Consider the following 23,764-nt stretch of genomic DNA (forward strand, 5'->3'; position numbering starts at 1 on the left):
TATTTGGAAGTCGGGAATGAGCGGGCTCAAATACTTCTGGAACTGAAGGTGCCTGTACAGCATCAGGGCAACATTTCCCCCAAACTGGAAAGAAAAATCTGTCACAAAAAAAGGTGAAAGTGTGTTACAGAAGGTGGATAAGAAAAGGACACCATTTTTTAGTATGACACCTTCCCCAACAAATCTGACCTGTGTATAAAGGAATGTTTTAAAGTGTAGCAGTCATCCATGCACTACTAAATTTATTTCTGACTTACTCTAATTTATTGTATGACTGAATGTACTCTACACAACTTACTTATACCAACCAGATGTACTCTACAAAACTCAGAAATGCCACCCTGATGTATTCTACACAACTAATCTATGCCAACATATTATAACATTCACATACAAGGAAACTGTAGATCAATTCCTATAGGTACATTTGTGGGGGGTATGTCTGTAAATGAGTCATGGCACCAGCAAACAATTCCATCTAAATGGCTTTACATGCAGCGACATCGCTAGCGATGTCGCTGGTGAAAGCACCCGCCCCCGTGAGTTGTGCGTCACGGGCAAATCGCTGCCCGTGGCGCACAACATAGTTAGGACCCGTCACATGGACTTACCTGCCTAGAGATGTTGCTGTGGCCGGCGAACCGCCTCCTTTCTAAGAGGGCAGTTCATTCGGCGTCACACGGCAGCCGTCCAATAGAAGTGGAGGGGCGGAGAGCAGCCGAAGGTAAGACACGCCCACCTCATTGCCAGAGGACGCAGGTACGGTGTTTTTCGTCATTCCTGCGGTGTCACACATAGCAATGTGTGCTGCCGCAGGAACGACAAACAACCTGCGTCCTGCAACAGCAACGATATTTGGGATTTTAACGATGTGTCAACGATCAACAATAAGGTGAGTAATTTTGATCGTTGACGGTCGTTCGTGCATTTCACACACAACGATGTCGCTAACGAGGCCGGATGTGCGTCACGAATTCCGTGACCCGAACGACATCTCGTTAGCGATGTTGCAGCGTGTGAAGCCTGCTTTAGTCCGCTTTCCAAAATGTCATTCCTTCTTTTCAGAGCTCGACAAGGAGTTCAAACACTAGTTTCCCACCACATATTAGGAATCACCCTACTCAAGAGAAGTTGCTCAACAAATTTTGGAGCCCAATTTCTTCTTTTACCCTTGTTAAAATAGAAAAATCTTGGGCTAAAACACCACTTTTGTAGGAAAAATGTGATTTGTTATTTTCACGGCTCAAAGTTATAAAATTCTGTGAGGCACCTGGGGGTTCAAAATACTCATCACAAATATAGATACATTCTTTGAGGTGTCTAGTTTAAAAAATGGGGTCACTTGTGGGGGGATTCCACTGTTTAGGTACACCAGGGGCTCTCTAAACATGACATGCTGTCTGTTTTGCATTCCAAAACTCAAATGGCACTCTTTCCCTTGCGAGTAGTGCCTTGCATCCAAACAGTATATTTCACCTCATACGGTATATCAGCGTACTCAAGATGAAATTGCATACATTTTACGTTACATTTTCTCCTGTTACCCTTATGAAAATGTAAAATTTGGGGCTAAAGTAAAATTTTCATTTTATCCTTCCACACTGCTTAAAGGGAACCAATCACCAAAATTTTCGTATATAAGCTAAAGCCAGTGCTATACTGGCACTATCAGGCTGATTCTATACATACCTGTAGTGGTCAGCTCGGATGTATAGGTTTTGAAATACAAAAAATTAAAGTTTATAAAATGAGCTGCTTGTTGAGTGACAATTGCACTGGAGCAGATCATATATTCATAGTTATCTTCTCCCACTGTTAAAATTAGCATAAGTATTATACAAACGACTCACTTTGTCTGTGGAAGGACCTGTGTGAGGTCATACTGTACCCATGTGACCTGGTATACAGCCTTGGTGGCTGAGGCCCCGCCCCTTCTGGTCACATGGGTATGACCTCACACAGGTCCTTCCACAAAGTGAATAGTTTGTATAATGTTTATGCTAATTCAAACAGGGGGAGGGGATAACTATGAATATATGATCTGCTCCAATGCAACTGCCCTCAAGAAGCAGCTCATTATATAAAGTTTACTTTTTTGGATTTCAAAACTTAAACATTCGAGCTGACCACTAAAGATATGTATAGATTCAGTCTGATAGTGCCAGTATAGCACTGGCTTTAGGTTATATACAAAAATCCTGGTGATTGATTCCCTTTAAGTTCCTGCGAAGCATCTGATGGATTGCTTTCAAATTAACTATAGATATTAGCTGGTGTCATGACTTTCCATGGCTTTTTGCAACTCTCTTTCTTCATGTGTTCAATACTTTTTCATTCTATTATTTCTCATTATTACACATAATTTATGGACATCTATGGTTTGATTTCTTTGCCTGTGTAGATTGGATAGGTTGTTATCGACATCTGGTAAAAAAATTCTTGTCAATGGTAACTTTAGAAATGAATTTACTTAGGAAATTGATGACGTGTTCATTACTTATTTCACCAGCTGTAGATGTGGATATAGAAGTTTGGGGACATTAATTAAACTAGTAAGTACAATTACTGATCATTTTGTTTCCTACAACCATGACAGCCCCCATTTTGCTCACCATTCTTTATTGTTGTCATCCACAATGTGTAGAAGGTTTTCAATGTGGAATTACGAAATAAAAAACAAGTTGTAGTTTTATTTTACTCATGTTTGTATTAACCCTTTGTGACATTTTCTTTTTTGCATCTTCATTTTTTTCTTGCCCTTCTTATTATTCCATTTCTGTAACCATGAGAGCCAGATTCTTTTTTTTTTGTGGGATGAATTTCAGCTGTGAATGACACCATTCATTTTACCAAACAACAAACTGGAAAACACTAAGTAGATTTCCAATTATGCTGAAATAGTGAAATAAAATATGATTTTGCAATTATTTTTGAGGTTTTGTTATCACTTCATTCATTAAATTGAAAAACTGACCTAGCAGCCCGATCCTTCAGGTCAGAACGATTACAATGCCAATAAGATGAGAGAGGGAGCCCCTTCCCTTTCACAATCTTTTTAATTCCGCAATCGGTATTGAGGGTTTTAAAAGGGTGTGGTGCTGGCTGTCACAGCATCAGATTGGCTATCTGTTAATCTGAGCTCTTGGTGGTGATTATGTGGGACATCTGTGCACGCATAGTCACCTGGACAAACTGGTATGACCTTTTTCGGAATCTCACTGCACTATGGGATTGCGATCGTTATTGATTGCGGCATTTAGAAGGTTAAATAGCCAGAGGCTGGAACTCATGGCAGAGTAGGACGTAATCTGAATCAAGCACATATTTCTACAAGCCTATGACTAATTAGAATCTGTGACTTCTCTGATTTTAATGATTTCTACTCACCTGTGCGGTTATCTGTAGGAATCTCCTCTTTACACCGCTCATCACCCCTCACATATGTCTCTGTAGTATTAATATGGGTCAGATCTTCACCCTGAAACAAATATTGTACAGTCACAGACAGAAAAGATTTTTAATACACATGATTACCACAAATGGCATCACAGCAGTAGTTATCATAGAGCTGCAGGTCTTCTGTATAATCCAACCTGCCGGCTCGCAATTACAACCAGCAGTCTCCAGAAATTGTGATAAGATCCAGACAACATCTAATGTCTATGATCAGCTTTATCCTGTCATCTCCACCAAATAAAAACCATACACTGAGTGGTCACATTATTACAGACACCCATCTAGTAGAGTGTACATTCACCTTTGGTCTTCAGAACTAAAGCAATTCTATATCATCAGTTCCAGTCTGTGTTTATCGTTCTGCAGGAATATTGGTCCTTGATGACAGGACAGCTTTTTTACAGTTGCCACAAATTAGATAGAAGCGCTGACTTTCTCAGAACAATCTCGTCCTGGAGATGTTCCATAGGGTTAAGATCTGGAGATCATAGAGCAAGATAAAACATACTGTCATGTTCTTGAAAGAAGTCCATGACTAGTCAACCATTGTGGCATTGAGCATTGTCCTGATGTAAATGTCCTTCTGCCATGGGGATGAAATTGATTTCCTGTAAGCCCTAGGTAGGCTCCTGAGCTGAAGAGTTGTTCATTCAGACACCTTAGCTGTATCATCAGCATTGTCTTCAGTTGCAGTACAAGACTTTGCACCGACTGTTCTTCAGGATGATTGTTGGTGGACTCCTGTCACTCTTTCCTCTGATGAGTTACGTATATTCTTAAGATCTGCTTTCCCTGGATGTTTTTCCATTGATCACAATACTCTCAGTATACACTGCGTTCCAAATTATTATGCAAATTGAATTTCACTGTCAAAAAGATTTAATATTTTGTTTTTCACCTAAACTCCTTGATGATCTCGATGGATGGAGTAAAGGATGGTTGGAGGTTGGTCATCATATCCCAACAAGACAGAGTCATGTTTTGGGCATGAATCATGGGGAAAGAACAGGTAGGCCCCTTTAGGGTTCATGGAGGTGTGAAAATGACATCAGCAAAGTATATACAGTTTCTGACAGACAGTTTTCTTCCATAGTACAAAAAGAACTGTCCCATCTGTAGCAAAATCATCTTCATACTGACAATGCACCATCTTATGCTGCAAATAAAGCCTCTGAGTCATCTGGTGTTAAGGACATAAAAGGAGAGAAACTCATGGTGTGGCCACCAGTCCGCCTTGACTTCAACCCTGTTGAGAACCTTTGGAGTATCCTCAAGAAAAATATATGTGAGAATGGGAGGCAGGTCACATCAAAACAGCAAAGCAAATAAATTCAAGCAGAAACTATCCAACAATTCACAAATTCAAGGGATGCAACAATTGTGAAGGTGAAATCAAAGAAGGCTCATATCTTAACATGTAACGTGGCCTGATGAGATGTTTACAATTGGAAACAGCTTTAGATTTCAGTAAATGTGACCTCATAATGCTGAAAATGTAACAAATAATCATTTTTTGTTGTTTACAACCAATAAAATGTTTGGAAACTCTTGTGCATAATCATTTGGAACCAGGGTGTATTTGATTTAAATCTAACTGATTTAAATCACGATTTAAATCACTAGTCAGTAAGGCTTGATTTAAATCAGTGATTTAAATCAAAGTTTCTACCTAAGCTAGTTCTTGCTACTTTAACATGCAAGTAGATGAAGATTTTTAGAATCACTTTTTATATTACTTTTTTCTCCCCAGGTTAATGGGTTAATCATTCATATTTGGACACCACTGTTCTGTTGTACTTAGGAAGGAGAAAAATAATCCTGACCTTAATAACAATTTAAATATATTTATTCAACTGAAACAATAACAAAATTACAGCATAAGTTATTTGCTTAAACAAACATCCATGTTTGTTAACTAATTTGGCTAAACAAAATATATATATATTTTAAGAAACTTAGACTGTCAGCCCAGCCGACACATAAAAAACTTAAATACTACTGTCCCTGCTGTCCTCTGTAGCTCACTTGTCGTCATCTTCATCATCATCATCTTCTTCTTTGTTCCTATTCATAATCTGGAAAAGAAAAACAAGCTTTCCTGCTTTATTGGGTCCCAACCGATTTCTCAATTTAGAATGAATGAGTCCAAAGGAAGAGAATATTCTTTCAACGCCTGCAGAAGAAGCTACTGCTGTTAAAAGTGAAATCATTACTTAAACAGTCTCTATATCCAAGCGCTTAAGTGACTTCCACCAGTTTACTGGTGTGACCTTCCTTAAAATATCTTCAGCAAACATATATTTCTTGAATGGTTCCCCCTTAGCTCTGAAGTTTATTATAGTTGGCATTAAAGATGGATGATTGCTGGATACCCATGTCATAGCTAACTCCTCTTCCTCAGCACTTAGGTTTTGACCCCGATATTGGATATTGACAATATTTGCCAAAAAATGAGCTGGAGTCAGTGCTTGTCCCATTCGTTTGTTTACTGCTTGTAATTTAATTCTGTCCATGTGTAGTTCTGTTTTTAAGTGTTCACTCAGTTCCTTCCAAATTTCAACAACATCCGCAATAAAACAGCTATTTTTCTGTATTTTGTTTAAAGCTTGAGAGATGGGTTTCAGGAAGCTCAGCATATGATCAACATTTCTCTTAAGCCCAATGTTGAGGATTTTGGCCGTGACAGTGCCATCTATTTTATCTCGATTTTCTTCACAAAGTGTCATCAGAATAGGCCAGTTTTTGATATACTGCTCAAAACAGTCCACCACAGAGTTCCATCTAACATCTTGTGGGATCGTTAGCTTGGTTCTACCCATCCTTTTCAGAGCTGCTGCAGCAAAATGATTATTACGGAAGTATTTAGCAATTTCAACAACATTAGACTTTATTTCTGGAACACTTAAGTCTTTGGCTAAGAGGTGCAGCAAATGAGCACTGCAACCATATGTTATTAGCAGCTTTGTATTCCCTCCCTGCTCTTCTAAATCTCTTCTCATCTTGGATACGTTTGCAGCATTGTCAGTGACCAAACTGCGTACTAGACATTTGAATTTTTGTTCACATGTCGTTATAGCTTTTACTGCCACTTCTTGTAAGTATTCTGCTGTGTGTGCATTTCCTGACGTAGCAGTTGTTTGTGCAAGGAAGACTTTACCTTCTTCTGTTGTTATACAAGCACATACAATAGGATCATTGTGGACATTACTCCACCCATCAATACTTAGGTTAACAATTTTACCCTCCAGAGCTGTTGCACATTGCTCCATTTCTCTGTCATACACTTGATCCAGCAGTTTCCCTGCAACATCAGCTCTGCTGGGTGGACTGTATCCTGGTCTCAGTGACTGAACCATATTAATGAAATGTGGGTTCTCAGTCAGACGGAAAGAAGAGTTTGTTGCATAAATAAACTGGGCAATTTTTTCATCAATCAACTCTTTTTCTAATCTGCTAGTTCTTATCACAAACCTATCTATGGTGGTTCCAGGAGGTAAAGGTTTTTTCTTCCTTTTGGGTGATGGTGATATGTGGCTGTGGGTGTCTGATGATGATGCTGCTGCTAATGAAGCACTATCCTGGATGGATAACTCTGAAACTGTAGAACAGGATGATGGTGATCTTGGAGGTGGATAGTTTCCAGAATCCATGAATTCCCCTAAACAAAAAAAAGTCAATGCTGTTATTTTGTTTATTATACAATTTCTGCTTATTGTACACAACACATCACTGCCCCTGCCCCAAAAGGAATATTTGTTTTTCTTCATAACTGTACCAAATGACAGTAACATGCAGTAATAATAAGAAATATAATTTTTCTCACACATGACAGTTCAGTCTTTAGAAATAGGATTCAATAAAAATGTTTACCAACCTGAAGATCCTGCCTGTTCAGAAGTGTTTCTTTGGTCATCTTCATCACCGCACTTCTCATGATGTTGCCTCATTCGCGCCACCAGGCCTTGCATCTCTTTGTTGCATCATTTGCAATTTGCACGCATGCCTGCCTTACCGATAGGCGAAGGAGCTTCATTAAAATATTCCCAAACTGGGTCTCTTTTACGGCCTGATGCCATTATAAGGAAAGAATGGAATAAACCTCAGATCGTACACACAAACAGATCCAGACTTGTCTGTCTGTGGCTATGCTGCAGTATTATGCCCAAAGTTTCACTTTCATTTTCTTGTCTGCTTGCCCTTCCTCCTCCTCTTCACACTTAGATTCACATTCTTCTTGTGTTGTGCAGATCTATTCCACTCCAAACAATCAGAAACATATTGTCTAACTTCTTGGCCTTGGCACTGAAGGGGTTGATTCTGTATTCATAGGTTTGTAGAACAATAGGATTAAGGTCTTTTTCTCAACTCTGTTCATGTTGTAATATTTTTGCTGTGAAGAAGAGGCTGGGACCTCTGCGGAGTCAAATTCAGTTTTGAGAACTGCGTAAGTAAAGCGAGCGTCTGTGATAATATAGGAGAGAAACTGCCCACTAATCCTACAGAAACCTCTGGAAGAGCATGGCATTGTGAATGTTACACATATACAGCCTTTATTCTACTGAGTTAAACAACTCAGCTTTATCTCATGATGGAAGAACCTTTGGATGGTAAAATAATTTCCTCAAAAAGCAGTTTATTGAAAAAAATCCGATTTAAATAAAAAAAATCCGATTTAAATAAAAAAAATCCGATTTTTTTGATTTTTTTTTAAAAAAAACATTGATTTTTATCCACCCTGTTTGGAACAGAGGATTTCTGAGGGTTTTTTAGTTTTGAAAAAATATACTGATATCATTGGGAGATTTGTCTAATAAAATGTGATTTATCCTCTAATGGTTGATGATTTTTACACTATACTGACTCATTTACATCAACCATTTAGGAAACTCAGAGAAAAATAACATTTTCATAATAATGCATAATAATTTGGAACATGGTGTAATCTCCACACCATTGTATGTACCACATGTTGAAATTCGATCACTTTATTATCCTATTATAATATAGATTCACACTGCAAGCAATCCACAGAAAACTGATCACTGGATTTACATTTCCAGTGTTACTGGTTAAATTTCAGTTTAGGAAAGTTTATATCAGAAAAGGACTGGTGTCTCTAATAAATTCTCTGTTCATTGTATAATACTGAGTAGTGATGAGCGAGTATGCTTGTTACTACTCGGTACTCGCACGAGTATCACTGTACTCGGGCTACTCGGCGGGGACCGAGTAATCTCGCAATACTCGTGCTGTACTCGTGGTCTTCATGTTGGCGCTCTTTTTAGAGCCAGCCCTTATGCAGGGATTGGCTGGCAGACCACTGCAATGCCACAGCCCTGTTGTGGAATTGCAGTGATTGGCCGGCCCTCACAGCATGACCGTGCCTTTAGCCCGACACTTCCCCGCTCGGCTACGGCCCCTCCCGCACTCCACTCCGCGTGTATATATATATGCACGCTTACACACACACGCACGTTTTTTTTTTTTAATTTACAGTTTTATGGTTTCTACATGCTGCCGGTGGTCATTTCAGAATAATACTCGGGTCCCCCATAGGATAACATTGGGCTCGGTGCTCGGGCCGAGTACACGAGTATCTTGGGATGCTCGGCCCGAGCCTTGAGCACCCGAGCTTTTTAGTACTCGCTCATCACTAATACTGAGGGATACAACAAGACTGAACACAAGACCTTCACAGCCATCTACACATCATAGGGAGATTTCATGACACCTGCTCTCCATCTACCTGATCATCCTGAGGAACATCGGGATTTTCTTGTTTACAGTCCTGTGGAAGAAGAGGACGGGGACATTTCTCTGGTGTTATCCTCTCACTGGATAGAACTGGAGGAAACACATACAGGGACTGAATTCATTCTTTACATACAGATAATTATAGCCGTGTGTATTTAGTCCTGTCTATTACCTGGTGATGTGAGGGGCTGGGGAACGGCCATCATGACGTCCTTGTACAGATCTTTATGTCCTTCTAAATACTCCCACTCCTCCATAGAGAAATAGACGGTGACGTCCTGACACCTTATAGGAACCTGACACATACAATGATACCGTCATCCCCCGATTCCTTCATAGCATTACTGTATAATGTCCCAGCATTCCCAGCAGTGTCACCTCTCCAGTCAGCAGCTCAATCATCTTGTAGGTGAGTTCTAGGATCTTCTGCTCATTGATGTCCTCATGTATCAGGGGGTGAGGTGGAGGCCCCGTGATTGGGCTCAGGGGTCTTCCCCATTCCTCAGACACAGGGTCCTGACAGCGCTCACTAGAGGTCTTCTTCACTACTGTGTAATCCTGGTTATGGAGAGACACATTAATAAATCTCACTACAGACATTTCCAGAGTCCTCACCTCTCCAGTTCTGTCCATCTGTTATTCCCATAGATAAGAATGATGTAATGTGACGTCATCAGAATCTCTCACCTCTCCAGTAAGCCGGAAGAGGATCTCTAGGGTGAGGTGTAATATCCTCTCCGCCATCTTCTCCATGTCCCTGTCCATCCTTGATGGGTCAATCAGGAAAATTCTCTTACATGGAAGATCTGAGAGGATCCGATATTGTAGGGACCTGAATGAGGAGAAGATGACGATGTAACATCAGAAAGATCCCATGTAAGAAATCTCCGGAGCTGTTACCGGCTTCACATGATCACTACATCCAGTCCTGGCCCCGTCCTGGCCCCGTCCTGCCCCCGGTATAACACACAATCCACCTATAGTCACACACAGAGATTTATCATGGGCTCAGCACTGAAGGGGTTAATGCCCCCTGCGCCCAGTACTGGGGAATCTGCATTCTGCACATCCCTCCTCCTGCAGAGCCGCACACTGATGCTATTCTGTGTTTACAGGACCTGTGATGATGTCACATGGAGGGGAGGAGTCAGGGGGTCACATGATCAGCTCCTCAGTGTGTGCAGAACGTTGAGCCTAGAATGTATGGGCTCCTGATGAGAAATGTTACCCCTTTGGCTCAGGAAGTAGTGTGTTAGGCCTGCGACACACATCCGTGCCTCCAGTACGTGTTTGGTACGTTTTTGCACGTACCAGAGACATGGAGACATGTTGACAAATGTTACCCTATGATAGAAGGCACACACACGTAAAACCACACGCATACCTCCCAACTTTTCAAGAAAGGAAAGAGGGGCAACTTTTGACCACGCCCCTAGCCACACCCATTTGGCAGTAAGGGTCATTCAGCAGATGTCCCAGACTGTTCATTCATATTCATAGCAGTCAGAATTTTTTTATATTTCTGTGTCACTATATGACATTGCTTATTTGTGCTTATCAATCTGTGTTCAAACGTTGCATAAATTCTGTTTCTTTTTGTTTCTGTCTGCACCAAACTACACAATAACAATCTTCTCTGTTTTTTCCATTTTTGCTGCATTTTTTCTGCCTTTTCTCCATTATTTAATGTGTTTTTCGTTCAGATGTGAATCTGCGTTTTAAGGCTATGTGCCCACGCTGCGGATTTTGCCGCGGATTTGCCGCGGATTTACCGCGGATTTTCCGAAAATCTGCAGCAGCGGCACTTCCAAGCCATTTCAATGGCATTTTGGAAATGCTGTGTCCATGCTGCGGATTTTTCCGCGGCGGATTTGCCGCGGATTTTGATTCGGAAAAATCTGCAGCATGTCAATAATTGTTGCGGATTTTGGTGTGGATTTTGGGTATAGAATGGGGGGAAAAAAAAAAATCCGCATCAAAATCCGCGGCAAATTCGCGGTAAATCCGTGGTAAATCCGCGGCAAATCCGCAGCAAAAAAAGGTGCGGATTTGCCGCGAAAGTCGCGGATTTTCATGCAGAAAAATCCGCAGGTACATTCTACCGTGGACACATAGCCTTAGTGTTTTTATTGTACAGAGAAGCTTTTTCCTGCATTTTTTTAAGCTCCACATAGAAACCTCCAGAGAAACCCCCCCCCCCCCCCCGAAAACTGCAGAATTCAGCGGCGTCTTTTCATGGAACCACATACACTTTACTTGGACAATTAAACACAGCAGAATAAATGTGCAAAAAAAAGCAGAAAAAAATGCACCATTTACACTACATGGGAACACGGACTAAATATCCAAGCAAAGTGGATGAGACGTCCTGAAATCTCCGCCCCTGGTGCGTGGAAAGACGCCGCTGAACTGTACGCATTTGGTGTTTCTTTCTTTATAAGCTTCAGGATTCACATCAGCAACAAACATGTATCAAATAAAAAGATAATGCATAAAAAATACCGCAAACACGCAATAATCAGAGAAGATTGTTATTGCGCTCGTGGCGCGGACACCTGCAGAAAAATGCAGCATTTGCCCTGTGTGTGAACACGGCCTCAGTGATCCATTTTTATAACATTTTTTATGGGTTTTAATAAAGAAAAATAATAAATTGCGCCATTTTTTTCCCGCCATTTACCGATCCCCATAAATAACCTGATCACTGCGTTATTCGGGTCATTACGATTACAGGGACACCAAATATGTCCATGTGATTTGCTGATTTGTGATCTTTATTATTTTATAAAAAAGTAAAATTACATTATTCTATTTTTTTTATTATTTTTAGTAACTTTATTAGAAGAAAAAAAATCCTCTTTTCCTCTCTCTCTAGAATACAGGAGATAGAGACACTGCAGTGTACAATGGAGCTGTGTCCTGTGTAATCTGCTGTGTAAGAGGCTGCATTGTAGGTTCATGTATGTAAAATCCTCCCTCTGACATCATCAATCCTAGTGGCTCAACAGCTAGAGCAGCTAGGAGGCTGCTGAACACAAGTTTTGAACGTTGCTGGTTTGAATCCAAGGTGGTGAAAATAAAAAATAAAAAAATTGTATTTGTATTTTTTTCCTCATTTCTTTATAGTAGTTTTATGGGAACAAATGAATCTGACTCTTTCCTTCACCTACATTAAGATACAGTATTTATCTATTTATCTATCTATCTATCTATATCTATCCCTCTATCTATCTATCTCTATCCCTCTATCTATCTATGATTCTATCTATCTATGATTCTATCTATCTATGATTCTATCTATCTAACTATCTATGATTCAATCTATCCATCTATCTATGATTCTATCTATCTCTCTATCTGTGATCCTATCTATGATTCTATCTATCTATCTATCTATGATTCTATCTATCTCTCTATCTATGATCCTATCTATGATTCTATCTATGATTCTATCTATCTATGATTCTATCTATCTATCTATGATTCTATCTATAATTCTATCTATCTATCTATGATTCTATCTATGATTCTATCTATCTATGATTCTATCTATCTATCTATGATTCTATCTATCTATGATTCTATCTCTATCTATCTATTATCTGTCGTGTATCTATATATCCCTCTATCATCCATCCCTCTATCATCCATCCATCCCACTATCATCCATCCATCCCTCCCTCTATCCCTCCCTCTATCCCTCCATTCATCCCTCCATTCATCCCTCTATTCATCCCTCCATTCATCCCTCTATCATCCATCCATCCCTCTCTCTATCCCTCCATTCATCCCTCCATTCATCCCTCCCTCTATCCCTCCATTCATCGCTCTATCATCCATCCATCCCTCCCTCTATCCCTCCATTCATCCCTCTATCATCCATCCATCCCTCCCTCTATCCCTCCATTCATCCCTCTATCATCAATCCATCCCTCCCTCTATCCCTCCCTCTATCATCCATCCATCCCTCCCTCTATCCCTACATTCATCCCTCCATTCATCCCTCTATCTTCCATCCATCCCTCTATCCCTCCATTCATTCCTCCATTCATCCCTCCATTCATCCCTGTATCATCCATCCCTCCCTCTATCCCTCCATTCATCCCTCTATCATCCATCCATCCCTCCCTCTATCCCTCCATTCATCCCTCTATCATCCATCCATCCCTCCCTCTATCCCTCCATTCATCCCTCCCTCTATCATCCATCCATCCCTCCATCCATCTTTGCAGCTGAATAATCTGCTTCTGGTGTCTCACCTGCAGTATAGAGGTCAAGATAACAAAATCTTCCTATTAGTTTCAATACAGGCAGTAGCTCAGTGGTAAAGCTGCTGCCTTTGCAACAAAAAGCTCACAGTTCCACGAGTTCGAATCCTGGCCGAACTCTGGCCGCCCCGAAAATACAGAGCCGATGATAATTTAATTTAATTTATTCACTGCACTGAGGGGAGGAGCCGGGACATCAGCTGTGAGCTGCGGGAGTGCGGGACACACCTCTAAAATCGTGGCAGTCCCGCAGAATCTGGGACGGTTGGGAGGTATGCACACGGAACGTGTGTCCGTGTGGTTAGTACGTGTGTGCGTTTTTCCACACGGCCGACATGTCCGTTTTTAGCCGTCAGCACGCAGGCACGGACCCGCTAAAGTCAATGGGTCCGTGCCTGCACGGACGGCACACGTAGCATGTCCGTGTTCAGCACGTACCGTCCGTGTGCGTTTTTAAACGAGCGATGTCGGGCTTTTTTTTTTTTGTTAAATGTCAGTCTACTTACCTTTTTTTCTGCTGTTCTCAGTCATCATCCCTTTGGCGCTCGGTCTGTATCTTCCCCTGTCGCATACTCACCGATCCCCGATCATCAGCGCGGCGAAAAACAGCTGTGGATAAGTTGAGGAAATGAGGGACCGCACTCCGTGCCGCTGTGCAGGAATCTATAGTTTATTAGACGGTGCAGGATAAAAAGCAGGAGACGAGCTGTGAGCTGGCTCCCAGGTAGAGGACGACAGCCGTTTCGCCTAATTAATTAGGCTTCCACAGGTCCATAATTAGGCGAAACGGCTGTCGTCCTCTACCTGGGAGCCAGCTCACAGCTCGTCTCCTGCTTTTTACCCTGCACCGTCTAATAAACTAAAGATTCCTGCACAGCGGTACGGAGTGCGGTCCCTCATTTCCTCCACTTATCCATCGTTACTTGGACTTTTCTTCTGGACGAGCACCCCCGCTCAGGATACGGTAATTCCCAGCCCTCGACGAGCACACATGCGTTATCGCTGAGTGACATACAGTGGTGCAGCACCCTCTCTATCTTGCTGAAAAACAGCTGTGCCAAAGATAAGCGGCTTCAATTAATTTGAAAATGCCGGCCGTTCATTAATCAATCTACTATTCCCTGCTTCCCCCTCCCACAGACGCCTATGATTGGTTGCAGTTAGATACGCCCACACGCTGAGTAACAGCTGTCTCACTGCAACCAATCACAGCCGCCGGTGGGTGGGTATATACTGTGCAGTTAAATAAATAATTAATTACAAAAAACGACGTGCGGTCCCCCCAATTTTGATACTAGCCAGGGTAAAGCCATAGGTCTGAAGGCTGGTATTCTCAGGATGAGGAGCTCCACGTTATGGGGAGCCCCACAGCCTAAAAATAGCAGCCAGCAGCCGCCCAGAATTGCCGCATCCATTAGATGCGACAGTTCCAGAACTGTACCCGGCTGATCCCGAATTGCCCTGGTGCGTTGGCAATTGGGGTAATAAGGAGTTAATGGCAGCAACCCATAACTGCCACTAAGTCCAAGATTAATCATGGCAGGCGTCTCCCTGAGATACCTTCCATGAGTAATCTGTAAGTTAAAGTAATTAAACACATACACCTGTAAAAATCCTTTAATTGCAATAATAAACACTAACAAATACACTCGTTAACACTTTATTAAGCCCCAAAAACCCATCCATGTCCGGCGTAATCCACGGAGGTCCCGCGTCGCTTCCAGCTCTGCTACATGAAGGTGACAGGAGCTGCAGAAGAACACCGCCGCTCCTGTCAGCTCCACGCAGCAACTCAGGTGAGTAGCGCGATCAGCGATGACGTCGCTCAGGTAACTCGCGGCCACCGCTGGATCCTCCAACTGTGAAAGCAAGTCGCCCAAGTGACAATGAAGAAGTCACAGGTGACTTGTGGTCTCGGGGGGGAGGACTCCAGATGGCCGCAGGTAGCCTGAGTGACGGCAGCGCTAATCACGCTGCTCACTTCAGTCACTCAGGGGATTAGCGGTCACCTGTGAGTCTTTCACGGGTGACCGCTAATCAGGACGCGACACAGACAGAGCCGCGGTATGACAATGAAGTCGGGTGAAGTTCACCAGAGTTCATTCTCATCGCGCGACTCTGTCTGCGGTCAGCCGACATGTATCAACGACATTGAGCATCACACATGGATCATTTCACACGGACATTACACATACGCATACACAGCCTTTCCATACGCACACACGGCAAGCATACGCCATCACACGGATGTCACACGTACCGGAGAAACGCCCATAAAAAACGGAACACGGACCCGAAAAATGGAACAGGAGACACGTACGTTTTTTATGCGGAAGTGTGTTTTAGGCCTTAGACAGTTTCTGTGTCTGATCCTCCGTGTTTCAGCCGCCATTGTACTTTATGTGACTTCTGAATCATTAGGCAATAAGCTAAACCCATGCTTCATTGTAGAGACCCGCGCTCATCACCTCTTCCTCTTTCGGATTCATTCTCACAGTTTTTGTAAGAGGATTTAGAAGAAAATGTTATTGCAAATTCGTATGTAGCAATTCTTCAAATACCTTTGCTTAAATCTCCTCTCCAGGGTTTGGCGGGAAGAAAAGAGGAGGTGTTTGAACACTGGAGTGGTGCCTTCACCCCTTCATCACCTTGCAATTTTCCGTTCTTCATTTTTGTATTTTCCTCCCCTGCTTCATAACTTTTTTATTTTTCCGTCAATCTTGCTATATAAGGGCTTATTTTTTTGCAGGATAAGTTGTACTTTTGAATGACACCATTCATTTTACCACAGTGTACTGGAAAACAGGAAAAAAAATTCCAAGTGCGGTGAAAATTAAAAAAAAAGTTCATTTGCACAATACTTTGGGGGTTTTTTGTACCATGTTCACTGTGAGGTAAAACTGACCTGGCATTATGATTCCTCAGGTCAGTACGAGTTTGGAGATACCAAACGTATAGTTTTTTTTTTTAATTTTAAGTGGTAAAAAAAAATTCAGAAATTTTGTTAAAAAGAAAAAAAAAGAATTGTGCTTTTCCAAGACCCATAGTGTTCTCATTTTTTAGGATCTGGGGCTGTGAACACTTATGTTTTGCGCCCTGAGCTGATGCTTTTAATTATACAATTTTTGGGTACATGTGATGTTTTGCCTCTGATTGCATTCTATTGCAATGTTGCGGCAACCAAAAAATGCAAATCTGGTGTTCTGATTTTTTTCCCTCATTACACCGTTTACTGATTAGATTAATTTATTTTATACTTTGATAGATCGGGCATTTCTGTACATAGGGAACAGCTTTAGAATGCACAGCCAAAAAATTAAATAATGGCTATTAAGGGGGGGTGCACATGTCAAGCAGAACACATATTAGAAAGGAGAACAAGACGCTTGACCATAAAAGGCACTCACTCCAAAGGTATATATAGGAAGTTAAAAACAATTTTATTTGTGTACAGCATATTAAAAACAGCAATAATAAAGTATAACACAGTGCACAAAAAAGTGAAGAGACACCAAAACAGCATATAATAACCAGTTGTCTTCCTAAAGAGGTATATACAGTTAGGTCCAGAAATATTTGGACAGTGACACAATTTTCGCGAGTTGGGCTCTGCATGCCACCACATTGGATTTGAAATGAAACCTCTACAACAGAATTCAAGTGCAGATTGTAACGTTTAATTTGAAGGTTTGAACAAAAATATCTGATAGAAATTGTAGGAATTGTACACATTTCTTTACAAACACTCCACATTTTAGGAGGTCAAAAGTAATTGGACAAATCAAACCCAAACAAAATATTTTTATTTTCAATATTTTGTTGCGAATCCTTTCGAGGTAATCACTGCCTTAAGTCTGGAACCCATGGACATCACCAAACGCTGGGTTTCCTCCTTCTTAATGCTTTGCCAGGCCTTTACAGCCGCAGCCTTCAGGTCTTGCTTGTTTGTGGGTCTTTCCGTCTTAAGTCTGGATTTGAGCAAGTGAAATGCATGCTCAATTGGGTTAAGATCTGGTGATTGACTTGGCCATTGCAGAATGTTCCACTTTTTAGCACTCATGAACTCCTGGGTAGCTTTGGCTGTATGCTTGGGGTCATTGTCCATCTGTACTATGAAGCGCCATCCGATCAACTTTGCGGCATTTGGCTGAATCTGGGCTGAAAGTATATCCCGGTACACTTCAGAATTCATCCGGCTACTCTTGTCTGCTGTTATGTCATCAATAAACACAAGTGACCCAGTGCCATTGAAAGCCATGCATGCCCATGCCATCACGTTGCCTCCACCATGTTTTATAGAGGATGTGGTGTGCCTTGGATCATGTGCCGTTCCCTTTCTTCTCCAGACTTTTTTCTTCCCATCATTCTGGTACAGGTTGATCTTGGTCTCATCTGTCCATAGAATACTTTTCCAGAACTGAGCTGGCTTCATGAGGTGTTTTTCAGCAAATTTAACTCTGGCCTGTCTATTTTTGGAATTGATGAATGGTTTACATCTAGATGTGAACCCTTTGTATTTACTTTCATGGAGTCTTCTCTTTACTGTTGACTTAGAGACAGATACACCTACTTCACTGAGAGTGTTCTGGACTTCAGTTGATGTTGTGAACGGGTTCTTCTTCACCAAAGAAAGTATGCGGCGATCATCCACCACTGTTGTCATCCGTGGACGCCCAGGCCTTTTTGAGTTCCCAAGCTCACCAGTCAATTCCTTTTTTCTCAGAATGTACCCGACTGTTGATTTTGCTACTCCAAGCATGTCTGCTATCTCTCTGATGGATTTATTCTTTTTTTTCAGCCTCAGGATGTTCTGCTTCACCTCAATTGAGAGTTCCTTAGACCGCATGTTGTCTGGTCACAGCAACAGCTTCCAAATGCAAAACCACACACCTGTAATCAACCCCAGACCTTTTAACTACTTCATTGATTACAGGTTAATGAGGGAGACGCCTTCAGAGTTAATTGCAGCCCTTAGAGTCCCTTGTCCAATTACTTTTGGTCCCTTGAAAAAGAGGAGGCTATGCATTACAGATCTATGATTCCTAAACCCTTTCTCCGATTTGGATGTGAAAACTCTCATATTGCAGCTGGGAGTGTGCACTTTCAGCCCATATTATATATATAATTGTATTTCTGAACATGTTTTTGTAAACAGCTAAAATAACAAAACTTGTGTCACTGTCCAAATATTTCTGGCCCTGACTGTATAAAGGTATTGCCATAGAGATCCACAGAAAAATTCAATCCATGTAGTGCCTAGGAGCCAAGCAGTTTAGTTCAAATCAGATAAGCACTGAAGTTCAAAGTAGAGCAGTCAGATACAGACTAAGTGACCTAATGATCAACATATTTCAGTACATCAATGCCCATTAATCCATTTTGAGATAATAGCTACAATGGCTAAACTTAGCTTTAAAGGAGCAAAAAGGAGCCTGGCTCAGTGGTCAAAAAATCCAGATCCACTATCACAAGCAAATACAATTTCTGTTATGGCAAATACTTAACTCATGATAAAGGGGAAGACCTGGCCCGACGCGTGTCGCTAGAACAGCTACATCAGGGGCAAGGGGTGTCAAGGCAGGGTATTTCTGAGCTCAGCAATACCAAATATGTGTGTGACGCCCTGGCAAAACCAGGTAGTCACAGATAGGCCCCCGCATAACACCTTCACTCACCTAGGTAACACACAGCCGACCTGAAACCCTAGTCGCCCCCCTTTAGGGAAAGATAGGCACACCAGTGGGTGGGACCAGGCGGTTGGAAACGCCCACATAGGGGTCTAGACAGCCTGGGGTGGGAAAGCAAGCAGATAAGTTTGTAGCTCAAGTTGAGAGGAGTGTGGGCTGGAGCTAGGGTAGCTCCAGCAAAGGAAGTCCAAGTTGAACGGTGCCAGGGTCGGAGCCCTGGTACCTTGGCTAGGTGGCAGATGGTGGTCTCCGTCAGCAGGAGACGGGAAGACGGCTCGGCAGATCCGAGGTGGACCGGGACAGGGTTGTAGCCTACCGGTACCAACATGGGGAACTGACCCGAAAACTGTAGCACAGAGGGGGTACTCGGACCCTGAAGCCAGGACCGAAACCAGCGGCCTAGCTAATTAACCGATTGAGGGCAGGATTATAGGTCCTGTCCCACCCAAAGTCCCTAAAGAAGACAACAGCCCACCAATAGGGATAAGGCCACCACCAGGGCCCATAGATCCCACGGGCCAGCGTCTGCAGCCACGGCTCCTTAGGCCACAGCCAGCCGGGAGCGGACTCCTGAGTTCCAGACCAGGCAGTCCACCATACACAAGACAAGTGCAGAGGGAAAAGAACAGCGACCACCAGCCCGGGTGGGGGACCTGAATGCAATCGGCTGCGGCGGCCGGCCACCAGCACCTTGGTTTACCAAAAGACTTGTGTGATTCATTTACTGTGAGTAACCAAACATTCCCCCACCTGTCCTAGCGCGCCGACCCTTGCCATCGCTATACCCTGCACAAAGACACTGGGTCCCGGGGCAACCATCCCTACCCACGGAGGGGTTAACATCCAGCTGCTACTACATCTCCCCCAGGTGCCCCACAACAGCAGCGGTCGTGTCCCACCTCACCACACACCGTGGGTGGCGTCAAAAACTTAGTATGGCCAAGCCCGTACATCTACGTACCCCCTTTTATTCGGCGTGTCCGCGTGACCCCCGGGTCCGGAGGATCCCTCGAGCCACAGACACACAGAGCGGGTCCGGATCTGAGCAGCGGCAGCTGCTGGCACGGGGGCGGTACATGTGTATTTTTTTTGTGTTGTTTTATTTTAATTGAGGAAAAAGGGGGGTGATTAGAACTGTAGTGGTGGCCTTTACTTTTTCCTATTTTTAAAACCTTTTTTTTTCACACTTTTTATCATTTTTACTAGTCATTTTATGGGACTTGAAGCTGAGACCTGATCTCTCGTGCTGTTCAGAGCAGGGCATCAGTACTAATGCTGTCTTCCTATGAACGCCGGTGCTCACAGGAACTACATCATGACAGATGAGCCCTGGCTGTCACAACAACCTATTGGCGCCCATAATCACGTCACAGGGCCGCGGAATAGTGCACGTTAAATCCCTTTGTCATGGATTAACACCAGGCAGTAGCCATTTTGTTTTGCCATAATCGTTAAGATGGCAACTACATGTGCAAAGAAAGACACACCACTCTAAATATTCCACAATTTGTAAAATCCTTGGTAGTGTATATCCTACTTGTTATAATATTGTGAAAGCTTTTAGAGGAATGGATAAAGCTATAACATTTACAATTACTTGTTACATCTACAACCAACCAGCAGCTTTTATAAGATCTATCCAAGTACCATAGGATTTAAGTGGGACATACATACTATGAACCAATCTGTCCTTAATGCACCAATCCAGTTGTTTTTTTATTGCACTGCTTTAAATCCAAGTCCCCTGAGCCCTCTCTTATACTCACCTTCATGATTTTTCTGCAGTGCTCCATTCGATCTGTTCTGAAACGTGTCTAGCCGGAAACTCCAGTTTTTAATGGACCACACCGGAGGTCACTCTTCAATGCATCTCTATGAGAGTCTCGTTCTGGCTTCCCTAGAGATGCATTGAGTGCCTGTGACGTAGCTTCTTAGTTCTAGCCAGTCAGAAGCTATGGGCACAATATGACGTCACAGGACTGGAGGGGCATCAGTAAAACGGTGAATTTTATAAGACTGTGGGTGGGGGGCTTACATTAAAAACACCACTAGAGAATGATAAGTAACACCAGAGAAATATTAAAAAGAATAAAATGAAGTACATATTCATAATAGTGTCAAAAATGAACCAAATTGTGGATTATACTCAAAATTACAGAAGAATGGAAATGTTTTAATGGATTCTGGATATTCAGCTCATGGCAAGCATTCTAACCAGCCAGACTGATGGCCAGAGACATAACACTGTAGAAATTGCTCGAGTATTTGGCTGGCACGTTTAGTCTCTGAGTGATAAGAAGATGAAAAGGACAATTCAATATTAATTTTACTACAGAAGACCTCCAGAATTTAGAAACATACTGAGTTCCTCTATCGAAAACAATATGCCAAGTTTGGTAAACAACTTACTTAAAGTTTGGGAGTTTGGCAACCCAGACAAGGGTTTAAAATTACACTTTGCTAAATCTGTCCACCCCTACCGAAATTACAGTTTTCCCTTCAGAGGGTGGGAGATGAGTAATGAAATCCATGGAGAAGTGGGTCCAAGAAGTTTTTGGAGAAAGGACTGGTGAAGTCCTGCTGGGTGGGTTTGGGAGTTTTTGTTCAGGCACAAATTTCACAAGTATTATCATATTCTCCACAATCTCTACAATGGTTGGCCACCATAAATTCCTGGTTATTAGTTGGATAGTATTGCAAATCCCAGGTTGACCTGAAAGGACAGAATCATGAAACACGTAGATGAAAATGCGCTGGAACAAGAAATTTTTGAAAAAGAGTATTGTCAGGAGCTAATTCTTGATTGTTACTAATTCCCTCATCAAGAGCTAGAGAGTCTGTTGACACAACTATACCCTCAGATAAAATAGACTTATTCTGAGTCTGTGGTTTGGAATGTGCAGAAACCTCAGGATAGAACATCGGCTTTCATATTTTTTCTTCCAGGCACTACAAAATCAAACCAAGAGAAGAAGGCCCATATAGATGTCTAGGATTCAATGTTTTGGCTGACCCAAAATACGTCAAAATTTTGTGATCAGTAATAAACGTGACCTTATATTTGGCATCTTCGAGGAAGTGACACCATTCCTAGAGACCCATTTGACTACCAACAATTTATGATTGCTAATATCATAGTTCTTTTCAACAGATAAAAATGTTCATGAAAAGAAGGCACATGGGTGGAGTTGACTGATAGTGTACCAAACTGCATCATGTGAGTGCCATGACAGTTGGAAGAATACAAAATTAAATCTATTCGTCCATTCAAAAGCCAAGAGGTGGACGTCCAGACAAAGCATTGGAATCAACAAGTTGGCTCATCATGAGATCTATCAGTTCTGGCATGACAAACAAAACAGTGGAGGTGGCTCACATGCTTTGTAATAGTGAGATCACAGACGTCCATGCAAGAATACTCTGGAATGGTGACCCAAAAGAGGTGAAGAAGCCTTGATGGGCACCTCAGTGGTTCAGTGGTTAGCACTGTTGCTTTGCAGCGCTGGGATCCTGGGTTAAAATCCCACCAAGGACAAAATCTGCAAGAAATATGCATGGGTTTCTCTGGGTTCTCCAGTTTCCTCCCACACTCCAAAGACATAGATGATAGTAAATTTGTTCAAGGATCGTTTCTTCCTCCAGAAGCACAGCACTGCGATGGGCACGGTGTGCGCGCCTTCATAAGCTAAACTTTTTCTGGGGCGATGAGAGAGAGAGGTTTTCGGTGACGGCGCCAACGACACTGCCCAGGCGCAGTGCTGGCTACACTTCATTGACGACATCTTGATAATTTGGTGGAGAACTGACATTGAGATTCAGGAGTTTATGACATCCCTTAACTGCAATGATCTGAACATTAGGCTCACATATAAATGGAGTCTGGAGGAAATCGATTTCCTGGATATTAAAGTAATGGTTATACCTGATAGGTCACTCCAACCTAATATATTTAGGAAGGAGGTGTCCGTTAATAGCTTACTTCATGCTACATCTGCTCATTTACCCTCTACAATTAGAGCTGTACCTATGGGACAGTTTCTGTGAATTTGGAGGGTGTGCTCAACTGAGGAATTCTTCGAACGCCAGTCTCTGGACCTAAGGGATCACTTTAAGAATAGAGGGTATAGCTGCAGAAACATCAACAGAGGGTATCTAAGGGCCAGAGCCACCCCCAGGAACCAGCTTCTCTCTAATGTGGAGAAAAATAGGCAAACAGACACTACTATTAGGTTTATCTCCACATATAATAATCAATGGGAGGAGATTAGAAAGATCCTGGGAAGACATTGGTCCATTCTACAGACTGAGCCCTCCTTTAGAAATGTTCTCTCGGAACGCCCATCACTAACGGCTTGGAAAGGTAAAATCCTGAGAGATCACCTGGTCTGTAGCCATTATGTTGGCAAATCCTCTCTCCCATTCGATACTGGGAAACCCAGATAAGGATGCTATTGTAGCACCCCTGAGGTATCAGGTGCCACAAAATGTAACCTGTGGAAACCCAAACCCCGGAATATCCGTGCCAGTCAATACATCAGCACCTTCAGGCCACATACACAACCCTAATACCAGACTGGGAGACTGCCTAGCAACAAGTAA

The 23,764-nt window shown here is 42.3% G+C and overlaps 1 protein-coding gene across 1 annotated transcript in view; it reads right to left on the reverse strand.

The window, feature by feature from the left end:
* LOC142312857 (uncharacterized) overlaps positions 1–23,764 on the reverse strand; it is a 531,686-nt gene that overhangs the window by 153,578 nt on the left and 354,344 nt on the right. Inside the window, 1 exon segment of the mRNA XM_075351842.1 lies at positions 3,388–3,478. Within this exon segment, the coding sequence (XP_075207957.1) occupies positions 3,388–3,478 (91 nt within the window).

Source organism: Anomaloglossus baeobatrachus, chromosome 5, assembly GCF_048569485.1.
Source record: "Anomaloglossus baeobatrachus isolate aAnoBae1 chromosome 5, aAnoBae1.hap1, whole genome shotgun sequence".
Taxonomy (NCBI): domain Eukaryota; kingdom Metazoa; phylum Chordata; class Amphibia; order Anura; family Aromobatidae; genus Anomaloglossus; species Anomaloglossus baeobatrachus.